This window comes from Mastigoproctus giganteus, chromosome 14, assembly GCF_048544385.1.
Source record: "Mastigoproctus giganteus isolate SK-2022 chromosome 14, ASM4854438v1, whole genome shotgun sequence".
Lineage (NCBI taxonomy): Eukaryota > Metazoa > Arthropoda > Arachnida > Uropygi > Thelyphonidae > Mastigoproctus > Mastigoproctus giganteus.
The window spans coordinates 111,309,690-111,323,220 of record NC_143588.1 but is presented as its reverse complement, the minus strand read 5'-3'; the positions used below and the strand labels follow the sequence as shown (position 1 = coordinate 111,323,220).

Here is a 13,531-nt window from a genome sequence, read left to right as displayed (position 1 = left end):
GCTATTACAGCTCTAAGGCCGGATATCAGTTCCTAGGCCTGGGTTATATACCTAGGGCCAATAAACAAATAAAAGACCATCTTTTTTTTCTTTCTTTTTTTTTTGGGGGAAATGTAGGATCACTTTGTACACCTCATGTCCCCCTCCCCTTAAATTTACTGTTTATTTTTTAACATTTTTTTTTAATCTAATTTTAATTTAACCTAATACACTTAATACTTGTAATAAACATTCTGATGTTTTCGTATGCACTGAGTAGTGTGTGTATGTGCTCACTTATCTGAATACCTTCATAAATAATACTATGCTCTTATAGAAATTTTATCCAAAAGCTACTTTTCCCCATAGATTCACTAAACAGGGATTTCACTGCCTTAAATTTCATTTAAATTCATTATTACCATAACTGCCACTTTTCTAGGTTAGAATATTTTTAATGTATGACTATGCATACCTTATTTTATATCTTCTTTCTTTCTCTCTTTTTTTTTTTTTTTTGTTATGTTTTGTAGTGGAGTTCCAGTTCACAGTGAAAGAAAATACAGTAGATGTAAAAATCAAGCGCAAGCTATATCTCCAGTCCTTGAAAAGTATTTATATGGAAGTGGATAATTAGTAATTTCATTGCCAATAAATGGGTTAAAAATGTCTTCCAATGAAAGTAACATGGAAGACATTTTGCAAGAAGAAAGTTTTCCACTTAAACTTACAGAATCACTATCATTGGAAAATTCCATCGGAAAAGTTATTATTAAGCAGAATTCCATTATCCAAAAAGAAATTATCGAACAAACAAATTTCCCTAAGTTATTTTTAACTGATAAAGCTCAAAATAAGCAGAACTGTACATGTGAAACCTGTGGAGTGATATTTGCTGATTCGTATAAACTCAAAAGCCACCTTGTAGTTCATACTGGGGAGAGACCCTTTATATGTGAAATATGTGAGAAAGCATTTTATAGATTAGGTAATTTGAAACGACATTTATTAGTACATACTGACGAGAAACCCTTTCCGTGTGAGTTGTGTGCAAGACAATTTAAAAGATCATGTGAACTTAAAAGACATCTGTTAGTTCACACTCGAGAAAAACCCTTCTCATGTGTAATATGTGGGAAGGGATTTTCATGGTCATGCAGTCTAAAAGAGCATTTAAAAGTTCATACAAAGGAGAAACCATACCCTTGCGAAAAATGTGGAAAGGCATTTTCAGAATCACAGAAGCTGAAAAGACATTTGTTAGTTCACACAATGGAGAAGTCCTTCTGTTGCGAAATATGTGGGAAGATGTTTACCCAATCAGGTAGTATGAAAAGACATTTATTATTGCACACCCCAGAAAAATTGTTTGTTTGTGAAATATGTGGGCAGGTATTTTCGATATTAGCTTATATGAAGAAACACCTAAAAGTTCATTCTCGGAAGCAGTTTACCGGAAGCATGCAAAACGCTGTTTAAAATTCATACACAGTTGATAAATTCACTCCAGTGAGTAAGCCTTCTTATACCATATATGGCATTTTTCTAATTTCTCATGAGAAGAATCTGACAAAAAATACTCATTGTTTAAAACCACTTTGGTTCATTAATGGGTGAATCACTTCTGTTATGAAATATTTGGGTATGCATTTTGATAATTGTATATTTATAAGAAATTTATTAACTACTCCCGAGTACAATAATTTTGACTTCTCATAAAACTTGTTTAATGATAACTAGTCATATATTCCCAACTGTTTGTCAGTGTTTGTTGTTGGAATTTTTCCCTCATACTTCAAATCTATCAAAAGACTAGACAGTAAAAACTGACCTCTCTGTAAGGTGCTTGGCTTTTGAAGATTGATCTTGTATACAGTAATCTCCTGATTTTAACTCTTGCACACATGAACATATCACCATCAACATGACACCTGAAATTTAATTCTTGAACTCAGTACTCGATTTTTCAAACTTTTGCAGCAGTTTCACAAGAATCTTTCAAAATTGAATGAATGATTATGAAATGCAGTATGCCCATTTTTATATATTTACCCTATACTTTATAAAAATAGCTAGCATTGCTGTTGTTTTCATCAATTGATTGTCAATCAGCAGTGGCATAGAAAATTCTTTTCCAGATATTTATATCATTATTGATACATTTATATCATTATTGATATTTATATCATTAGTGTGGTATATCATTATTGGACTATTATTGGGAAATTTCAGATAATGTAAAATAAATATATACAATATAAACTTCTACATCCAGTAATCTTGGTACCAGATCATTGCTTGATTTCAAAATGGAGCTTTTCGATGTTTGTATCACCTTTTCTGTCATTGCATATCATATTACTGTACTGTACATTGTGCTTAACTGCCCCTGCATACTGCACTTTGTGTATAAAATATTATAATGGAAAATATTTATGACTTTCTTGTATATACCGATTCTACCATAAATATGGAAAATAAAACCTCAGGTAAAAGCCATGTTAAAAGCAATAAAATATTCATCAATATTTACCTCCAAGGGGCTGTCTAAAGCCAAGCCTTCATCAACAGAAAAGAAAGAAGAGAAACTTTTATCCATTGCTACTATTATACATGGCTGCTGCAACAATATATGGTCTTCATAATGATCCTGATCCTACCTGAGAACTACTGATTCAAATAATCTTAATGGCAATGGCTGTACATTGCCATTGCGGTTATCTTTTTTTTTTTTTTTATTTAACTCCAAACATGAAGGGTAGAGAACCTAAAGTACATTGATGTTGTCGTTCAGTTGCAGAATGAGAAGACAAGTTACTTTTGACATTACTTGTTAATGTTGATTAGTTAAGGCATGTTTGGAAGATAGCAGCTGAATTACAGATGCTAATTCAGAAGAACACCAGTGTAATAAGAGTAAAAAGATGACACAAAAAAGAAGAGCAAAGTCAGTAGAACAGGTTTGGAGAAAATTGTAGAAATGCAATCAAGACCTGCAGGTTTCTTGGCATGAAAATTGTTCAGAATCCTTGTGTCAAAAGACCACAGGAGGCACTCATTGGAACATGTTTGATATATTAGGGAGTTTATGAGGCACCAAAATCATTGATGCAAGAGTCAGAGGAAAAGTAGCATGTTAATAAATAGACTGGATGATATGCTGATATGCATATTGGCATTCGTAGAGGCACATGATGCAAGAAAGCAAGCTTATACAGCATCAGCCAAAAAAAAAAAAAAAAAAACCCTTCCCATTTCACTGATCCATTCATTCCAAATGTTTGTCTAGTTCTACCTTGAATTTATTTAAGCTATCAACTTCCACAAAAACAGATGGAAGCTTGTTTCAGCAATCAATTACCTGCTGGCTAAAGGCAAACTTCCATACATCTATTCTACAACTGTCTTTCCTCAGTTTGAATCTATGCCCCCTCAGCATTGAGCCTGCTCAATCCATTCAAGGCTTTATACACCTCAATCAGAGTGCCTCGCAGGTGCCTAGTCTCCAGAAGTTGCAATTTGCAGAACTTAAGCCTTTCTTCATAAGAGCACCCCTTTTTTCCCTTCATCAGTCTTGTTGCCCTTCTCTGTACTCGTTCTAGCAACTCTACATCCTTCCTAAAATGAGGCTTCCAGATCTGTATGCAGTACTCAAGGTGTGGCCTGACCATTGCCTTATACAAGGGGATAATCACCTCCTTATCCCTGCTCGCAAAATTCCTGTATATCAATGACAACACCCCATGACCTACTCTGGCAGCCTGTCTGCACTGTCTGGAAAACTTCATATCTGACTGCACAATTATCCCCAGGTCACTTTCATTCTCCACTACCCTGAGTGTAACAACACATAGTTGGCACATATCTCTGGGGTTACTGCTACCCATATGCAGTACTTTGCATTTCTCAATGTTAAACTTCAGTTTAACATTGAGCCCATCTATACAACTTTTCCAGATCCTGTTGCAGCAGCATACTGTCATTACTGTTATTAAAAACCCTGCCAGCCTTTGTGTCATCTGCAAACTTTGACATTAAGCTTGAATATACCTTCATCAATATCATTGATAAATATACAAAACAACAATGGGCCCAACACCGAACCCTGAGGGACACCACTAATAACATTAGGCTGCATAAAGCAGTACCCATTGATTACCACTCTCTGTCTTCTCCCACTCACCATCCTTTTCTCCATTGTAGCAACTTGCCCTTAATGCCATACTGCTCCAATTTGTACAGTAGTCTTCCATGTGCAACAGTGTCAAAAGCTTTCTTGAAATCCAAGTACTGTATATGATATCAAAATTATTTTTTGCATCCAGTTCCTTTGTGACCACATCATAGTATACAATTAAATTGGTCAGACAATACTTCCCCTTGACAAACCGATGCTGTGTCTGAATAATTGCTGCTTTCTTGTCTAGACGATCCCACAATGCTTCCTTAACCAGTGACTCCATTATTTTCCCTGGAACAGAAATCAAACTAATAGGTCTGTAATTACTCGTATCACCCTTTGATCCCCCTTTGTGAATTGGAGATACATTTGCACTTCTCCAGTCCGTGGGGACTTTCCCCGAGTCCAAGAATGCTCTCATAATTTGCTTACTTCCTTTGCCACCTCCTTTAATATAACTGGATAGATCCCATCTGTCCCAGATGCCTTTCTTATGTTTAACTTCGACAATTTCTCCTCCACTTTGCCCTCAGTTATTACAAAATCATTTAACTCCCTGTTGGGAGTTTTATAAACATTTGGCTCTCTCCTGCTTCAATAACTCCTGATGTGCGAATGTAGATGCTGAATATTCGTTTAGTTCGGCAGCTATCTTAGAATGGTCATCTACAGTAAACCATTGATATTAAGTGGACCAATCTGATTCATTCCCTTTCTTTTAGAGTTTATATAAGTAAAGAAGTCTCTGATGTTTTTCTTTGCATCCTTTGCCAAAGATTTTTCATAATCTGCCTTCGCTTGCCTAACCTCCTTTGTGATTTGATTACAGACTAGCTTGTATCTACCATAGGCTTCTGTGTTGCCTGACAATTTAGGTGCATCCCATACCTTTTTATTCTCTGCCACGAGTCTCATTAGTTCATCTGACATCCATTTGGACCTAAACCTAGAGCAGTATTTATTAGTTGGACCAAAAACATAGTAGCTTTCAAGATTACTTCCTCGAATGCTTCCCATTTAGAATTTGCTGTTGGTAACATCACCAGTTGGTCCCACTGTATAAAATTTAATTAAAGGTGACCACTGTAGTCACCTTTACGAAAGCAAAAACCCTTCCCTTTATCCCTGATGATAGTTAAATCTTTAAGTAAATCCCACATCAGTACACTGTGATCATTGCCATCTAGTGGTTCCTTTATCTGTAAATTCTTAATGCATGAATAATCACTGCTGATAATCAAATCAAGAGTGTTGCCTCTCTAACATGCTGCTGTAGAACAATCATCCAATAAATCCACAAAAGCCTTACTAGTGTACAAATGACCAACCCACAAGTTCCAGTCTATATCTGGGTAGTTAAAATCCCCCATTATAAGACATTCTGATTTACTGGTCCACTCTATTTCTCTGTGTAATTGTTCATTGTACTGATCAGAGTCATTAGGCCTATAACAAACTCCTACAGTCATTTTTGCAATTCATTTGCATTCATATGCAAATACATATTGTGGCTGTTTGAATCAATAGTGCATATAACATAACTATTACTAGCAGCATTCCATATTTCATTACTTTTCGAGACATTAAACTTGGAAATTTGATATCAAATTACTATTAAATTTATGGAATCGTCAATTGCCAATCACAGAAAACATTTTATTACAATTTGCGGTACTGTATCTTTTGTGTTATTTGTGAAATGAATATTGATGTAGAAAAAAATTTTCATATCAACCAATGTTTGAAATGCTATCGTGCATTGCGACAGAAGCAAGAAAAAATTGCTAGATCAGTTGTATTCAATCAAGCCATGGATCTCAAGAAAAGAGATAGGTGACTTCAAAGGATCCATACTTTGCCTTGATATGCAAGTGTCCCTTTCAATAAGTTAAACGATCCAGTTTGCAGCCCTCGTGGGTAGCACAGTTGGTAGGATCGCTGTCCTCCCCATGCCGTGTGGAAAAGAACCAAGTTCTAATCCCATTGATGACAGAGAAAATTTTATGGGTCTTTTTCAGAACATTGGTGAGTTAGTTAGTCTCAGATGAGGGTGGCATGGTTTTTTTCTCCTCGAAACTCAAGTTTTTCGCCCAGCAAAAAAAAAAATCAACCTCAGAACACACAATTTACAGAACATATACAGAGCAACATGGCCTTAGTCACTAATGCTCCTAAAACCCAACAACAACAACAATCCAGTTTGCAGATGATATTTAAAAAAAAATTACTCTTGTTTATACTCTGGCACAACCATCAGGTCAGTGGAGTTTACAATAAATCAGCAATACAAACTTTAATTGTATTTAGCAGTCACCGGCTTGTACCCCAGTCCACTCAAAGAGCACGTGCTACTGCACTCACGCTCCTGACCACTCATCCAAGTCAGGCGGCGTGTCCGTAGCCAGGTCCGCAGGAGCAGCAGTGCGTAGCACACGCTTCTTGATTAGACCGGGGTTCAAGCCCGTGACCACCAAATACAGAGAATGTGGAAAGGTCAGGGAATGACCACCGCATATCCCCAGAGCAATATGGCCTTAGTTGCTAATGCTCCAAAAAACCAAATAATAAACCAAGTCAGGCATACATGCATTCCAGATGAATCTGCCTTGAGGAAAAATTTGTGAGGATATTGGAAAAAACAATGCCTCGATGGCTGCTGATGTCAGATACATGTGTTCTAATTTCCCAAATGTTTGATATATTGAATATTTGAGAAATTAGATGTAGAACTGCATTTCATCTGCATTTGCTTGCTTTTAAGGATACCAAACATGGGAATCACTGTGCAGTTTCGATAGTGAATGATTCTTTGGAGTTATGACCAACTGAAGAATAGACCCAAGACTAAAAATTTGTTTTTTGTCAGCAATGCTACTCCATATATGACCCTTTCAGCCAGCACAGTAGTTATAATAATCAAGTGGAAAATGCCCCAAATTTAAACCGCAATAATGATGTGAGGAATTTGTTGGCTTTTCCACAATGTGACTGAGTTTGTTGGTCTCAAGCAAGGGTTGCATGGTGTTTTTCTTCCATAAACTTGGGTTTTTCGTCTAGAAAATATCCAAGTGACCAAAGAATACTTGCAACTACAGACAATATACTGATGCCTCACAGCCTTAGTTGCTTAAGCACCTAACGCACATCTGTCAAACTGTATGATAAAAACAAGTTCTGCATTACAGGTTTCCTATGCAAATCTGTTGCACATTACTTGCTTATCCCACAGCTTTCTGGAGAATTTTGGTAAAGTTAATGAAGTTATTTCTTTTATAAAAAAAAAAATACAGATTTCCATAAAAGCCCCTATTTACAAAACTATTCTGAAACGAAACTCTTCCACCAGAGCCTATTTTTACAAGGTGGGGATCATGGTTATGTATAGCATTATGTTATGCAAAAAATTTTGATTCTGTAAAAAAAAAAAAAAAAAAAAAAGGCGGAGGTTGATACTATGAATGCTGCATCATCCAAAGCGTCAACTGAAAATTCTCTTACTGATTCTTTTATTAATCGAGACTCATTTTGCTTGGTAACCAAAATAAATTTCTTTGAGCAGTCTAATTAAAGAGATGAAGAAAGTTCAACCATTCCTAAAGCCAGAGAAGAGAAAATAATAAAATAAACAGATAATATTTTATAAAAGACCCCTGGATTTTATATTTTAAGAAAAACAGATGCTTTTGATAATAGAGGAATTTCCATTTCAAGTAAAGACTTCTAAGGTGCACAGCCTGGTTTGTGAGAAGTCTTTGAAATGATTTTTGAATGTAAACTCTACAGATTTACAATTGGCTACATTGAAAATATATATTGTTTATTGAAAGGCAATAGAATGTTTTTTTTATTCTATAACATAATGGTTTTTGTTACTTTTAAATATTGAACACAAAAAATTGTAATTCAATTAATTGTGATAAACTGGTAATAAATGTAAAAATATTATTGCATACAGCATTTTGGTGCTTATTTTTGTATATTTTGAGTGCATAGTTTGCATTTTTTTTTAATGCATAACCAATTTCTACCAATAAGCATTTTCTTTAGTTAAGATTGCAGCTGAATCATCATATCACTTTTTAATAATGTTTATAGTAAAGTACAAAATAAAACAGGATTGATGAAAGTATAGATGAACAGAAGTTAGCATTAGTAGAGGCATTTGATGCAAGAAAGCAAGCTTATGCAGCATCAGCCAAAAAAAAAAAAAAAAACCCACTTCCACTTCACCCCTCTGTTCGTTCAAAATACCTGTCCAGCTGAGCCTTAAACTTATTTAGGCTATCAACCTCCACCACAAGGGATGGAAGTCTGTTCCACCAACCAACCACCCGCTGGCTAAAGGCAAATTTCCGCACGTCTATCCTACATCTGTCTTTCCTCAATTTGAATTTATGCCCTCTCAGGTGATTTTTCTGAGCTAGAGGAAGAATCCCATCAGCATTGAGCATGCTTAAACCATTCAAGGCTTTATACACCTCTATCAGATCACCTCGCTGGTGCCTAGTCTCCAGACACTGTAATTTGCAAAACTTAAGCCTTTCTTCGTAAGAGCACCCCTTTGTTCCATTCACTAATCTTGTTGCCCTTCTCTGTACTCGTTCCAGCAGCTCTACATCCTTCTTGAAATGAGGCCTCCAGACCTGTATACAGTACTCTAGGTGTGGCCTGACCATCGCCTTATACAATGGAATAATCACCTCCTTATCCCTGCTGGAAAAATTCCTGTATATCATTGACAATACTCCATGAGCAGTCGATAGCTATCGACTCCAAGCAAAGCTATCGACTCCAAGTTGCAGTCGATAGCTTTGCAAAAGAGCAGAAAACTTGCTATATATCAGACAAGAATCAAGTTTCTGACTCCTGCTTATTCAAAATCGACAATGGATTCTAATAACTATTTATTTATTCATTAATAGCCGTTTTCCAAGCTTTGGTATGTAGACAGAAAATGAACCTGGAGATTTTGATACAAGCCAAATTGCCATGTGCTGCATATCTTATCTTGAACAGCACATTGGAAAACCAAGATTTATACAGAGGATGGGATTTTAGGATGAAACACAAGATAAAGGATATTCCTACAAGAATAGTTTCACTGACAATCTGAGCAAATATTGAGATTCGAATATTTAAAACAGTAATCCAGTCAAGGAAAAGATGCATAGAGAACATCCCATTTTGCATTCAAAAGGATTTCATTTGAGATTGTTGGGTTTGAATGTTTCATCAAGAACATTGGATGTGTTTCTTGAATGTTTCATCTAGAATGTTGGGTGTGCTTCATGAATGTTTCATCAAGAATGTTGGGTGTGTAGTTATAATAGTATTTTAGCAGGAAAATAAGTTGTATAATGTCATTAGTAATAGCAAAACACTCTTCCAGCTAGGACATATATCTATAAAATTGAAACTAGCTCAAATTTCAAATTAGCATTAGTAATGGTAAATAATGCAAGAAAACGAGCTTATACAGCATCAGCCAAAAAAGAAAAAAAGCAGCTTGTGTACCCTGTATGCACGAAAGATGCTTTATTTTATGTGAAAAAATCCATGGCGGTTACTTTTATTGTGAGAAAATTGTAGCAGTGCAGCTCCTTCAATCTTGTAAGGAAGTAAAACAAAATGGATTAATTCAATGATGTGTTTGATCTTTTGGTTAGGTGAAATGTAAATGACTAATGAAAATATTGTTTGCCTATCGGGAAGAAGGCATTCAGCTGCAAAAATGTCTCCAACAGGTCTAACACTCACAGATTTTCCACCAGTTTGTCGATAAATCATTTCCATATGAGTACGATTTTCTCTCTTATGATAAACTGCCACACCATTTGAATTGAATGATATAATCAACGTTGGGTATGCTTCTTTGTTATTTAGCCATGTTTCAGGAAGTAGAAGTAAATTGGATTGTTGGGTGACTTCATCACTGTGAACACATAAACTTTGACAATTTAATGTTAGAATGGAAGGATCTTGCTGTTTACTGATGAACTCTTATAAAGTATCTTGCATGGTAAGTAGAGGATTACTCAGCAACCTAGTCATTTCAGCTTGAAGTGCAAGAGTGGATGTAGCATTTCTCAGTTTGATAAAATTTCTTTTTTTCCATTTGCAGCAGTGTAGAGATCATTGATATAGGTACTTCTAGATAATGCAACATAAACTAGTTATTGTTGGTGATATTTCTTGTATGCCTAAACTGGAATCGTAAGTATCTCCCTGAGATTTATGGATGGTAATAGCACAAGCTGGTATTAGTGGAAAATGATTTTGTCTAGCCAAGATCATTCTGTTGTTATTCAATGAAATGCGTACTTCTTGCGATTGGTATGGCTTTTAAATCAATTTCTCGAGCCATAACAAACTGACGAGCCTTCGTTCTAGCAAGTCAACCCACAGCAGGCAATCCTGGAAAATTAAACCAAAGACGTTTAATAGAATTAGTCTCTTCGTCATATTCAATACATACCAATTTTCTTAGAGCTGTTAGCCAGACCATCGGACAAATCAATATTAGTGGTTATCAACTATAGCTTGCCAATAAGTAAAAGTTGCCTTTAAATGTCTCTTCCAGCGTATTTATAAGCAACTCTTAACGAATCTCGAGTTCTTAGTCTCATTATTTTCATGGCCATATAAAGAAGATAAGGCATCACTCCACGCCAATGTGAATGACAGTTCACTCGATGCCATCACAAACGGTGTAACTTTTATATCCGTAAACTATCAATACCGACCAAGGGAAATGCTAGGAAATGACAATTCTTCAGCATGTTTGTCAAAAAGTAAACTTTGTGGAACATTTGTTCACCAGGAGCTATTCATAAATATTTGTCATCACTCCACAAAAAGAGTTTGTTGTTGAGCAACAACTTTCTTCAATAGGTATAGCTACACTCATTTCATCTTGTGTAGGCACATCATCGTGTTCCATGTTTTCATTGAAGAATTCGTCAATCTCGATGTACGGATGATACAAAGGAGTTGTGATAAGTAGATACTTCAACCAAACCCTTACATCGTTTACGAACCAAGCCCATTAACTCGATTTGTGTATTATTTTATGTTTGATATGAATGTTAACGCAATAATCATCTATTCTCAAACGCAAAGGATGACCATCGAATTAACATTTACAGGACATTTATAATTTGGTCCAAAATTCCCTATTGGCCAAAATCATGTCTTAGTTGTCTAATTTGCATGAATGTTATAGAAGGAGAAATGAGTTGCTCGGTTACTAAATTCATTTGAAGCAGATTGGCAATATTTGCTCTTCAAAAATGTTGGAATGGAATCATTTAGCATTAGCATTAGTAGAGGCATATGAAGCAAGAAAGCAAGCTTATGAAGCATCGGCCAAAAAAAAAACCCCTCCCATCTCACCCTTCCATTCGTTCCAAATGCCTGTCCAGCTCAGCCTTAAATTTATTTAGGCTATTAGCTTCCACCACAAAAGATGGAAGCATGTTCCACCAATCAACTACCCACTGGCTAAAGGCAAATTTCCGCACATCTATTCTACAAGTACCCTTCCTCAATTTGAAACTGTGCCCCCTCAGGTTCTTAGTCTGAGCAAGAGGAAGAATTCCATCGGCATTCAGCTTGCTCAACCCATTCAAGGCCTTATACACCTCAATCAGATCAGCTTCCAGGTGCCTACTCCCCAGGCGCTGCAATTTGCAGAATTTAAGCCTTTCTTGGTAAGAGCACCCCTTTGTTCCCCTCACCAATCTTGTTGCCCTTCTTTGTACTCATTCTAGTAACTCTACATCCTTCCTAAAATGAGGCCTCCAGACCTGTACACAGTACTCTAGGTGTGGCCTTACTATTGCCTTGTATAACGGGATAATCACCTCCCTGTCCCTGCTAGCAAAATTCCTATATAACATTGACAAGACTCCATGACCTGCCCTGGCAGCCCGTCTGCACTGCTGAACGAACTTTATATTTGACTGCATAATTACCCTCAGGTCTTTTTCACTTTCCACTTCCCTGAGTGTAGTTCCACATAGTTAGTAGGTTTCTCTTCGGTTATTGCTACCCATATGCAGTACAGTACTTTGCATTTGTCAATGTTAAGCTTCAGTTGCCACTTCTCAGCCCATTTTCCCACCTTATCTAGAACCAGTTGGAGTAGCGTACTGTCTTTACCGTCGTTAAAAACCCTGCCAACCTTTGTATCATCTGCAAATTTGGACATTAAATCCGAATCTCTCATTTCTGAGAGATGCTCGACAAGTATTACAACGTCTGCAGTTGGAAATCCAAGAAGTAACATGTAACTTCGTGAAGTGCACAATTTTACATCATTTTAAATACCATAATCGATCACAGATATCAAACAGCTCCAAATGTATTTTTCAAAAATTCTAATTCAAATTATAGGAGTTACGATCATGTTTGATGTTCTTGTATATGATTTATTGCTTGAACTGTTGGAACCTGTGGAGGATCTACAGTAGCCAATTGAGCCGAAACGACTTTGTTTCTTTTTTGGATGATGCAATCGAAGCTGGTTGTTGCAGTATACTCAGTCTAGCTTGTTCAAGAATCAATTTGAAATCCTCAGGTAGTTCATTTAAACTGAAATCTGGATCGAAATCTTCAGGAAATTCTTGAATATAATTTCGTGATGTCTACGGTCCAGCTTGAGAAGTCGATGTAAAAATTTTATCAAAATCTTGAGAAGCAGATTTTATTAAAACTGCATTTTTTTCCCCCATATTCAATGTTTTTGAACTCATTCTTTTGTCGACATGGGAGACTTCTTCGGTGGCTTTGAAGCTTTATCTTGCATACTTTTCTCGATTTCACTTAGCTGTAGTTTTAGTCAACTTTGAAATACTCTTATAGGTTTTAACTGAAATTAGATTTGGTATTTTTACAATTCAGTAGTTAACGAAATCCATTTATAGACTAGTATGTCGTCATAACCAAAAACTACTGCAAGAAGTGATTGTTATTTAGCATTAGCATTAGTAGAGGCACTTCATGCAAGAAAGCAAGCTTATGCAGCATCAGCCAAAAAAAAAAATAAATAAATAAAAATAAATAAATAAAAAACAACCACTTCCACTTCACCCCTCTGTTCGTTCGAAATACCTGTCCAGCTGAGCCTTAAACTTATTTAGGCTATCAACTTCCACGACAAGGGATGGAAGTCTATTCCACCAAGCAACCACCCGCTGGCTAAAGGCAAATTTCCTCACGTCTATCCTACATCTGTCTTTCCTCAATTTGAATTTATGCCCTCTCAGGTGATATTTCTGAGCAGGAGGAAGAATCCCATCAGCATTGAGCATGCTCAAACCATTCAAGGCTTTATACACCTCAATCAGATCACCTCGCTGGTGCCTAGTCTCC

General features: G+C 36.2%; 1 protein-coding gene across 1 annotated transcript in view; it reads left to right on the top strand.

Moving 5' to 3' along the window:
* Positions 1–645: 645 nt before the first annotated feature.
* The window catches only part of LOC150075560 (uncharacterized), a 37,152-nt gene continuing 24,266 nt past the window's right edge, over positions 646–13,531 (top strand). The window contains exon 1 of the mRNA XM_090388549.1: positions 646–1,452. Within this exon, the coding sequence (XP_090244675.1) occupies positions 646–1,452 (807 nt within the window). The remainder of the gene's footprint in view (positions 1,453–13,531) is intronic.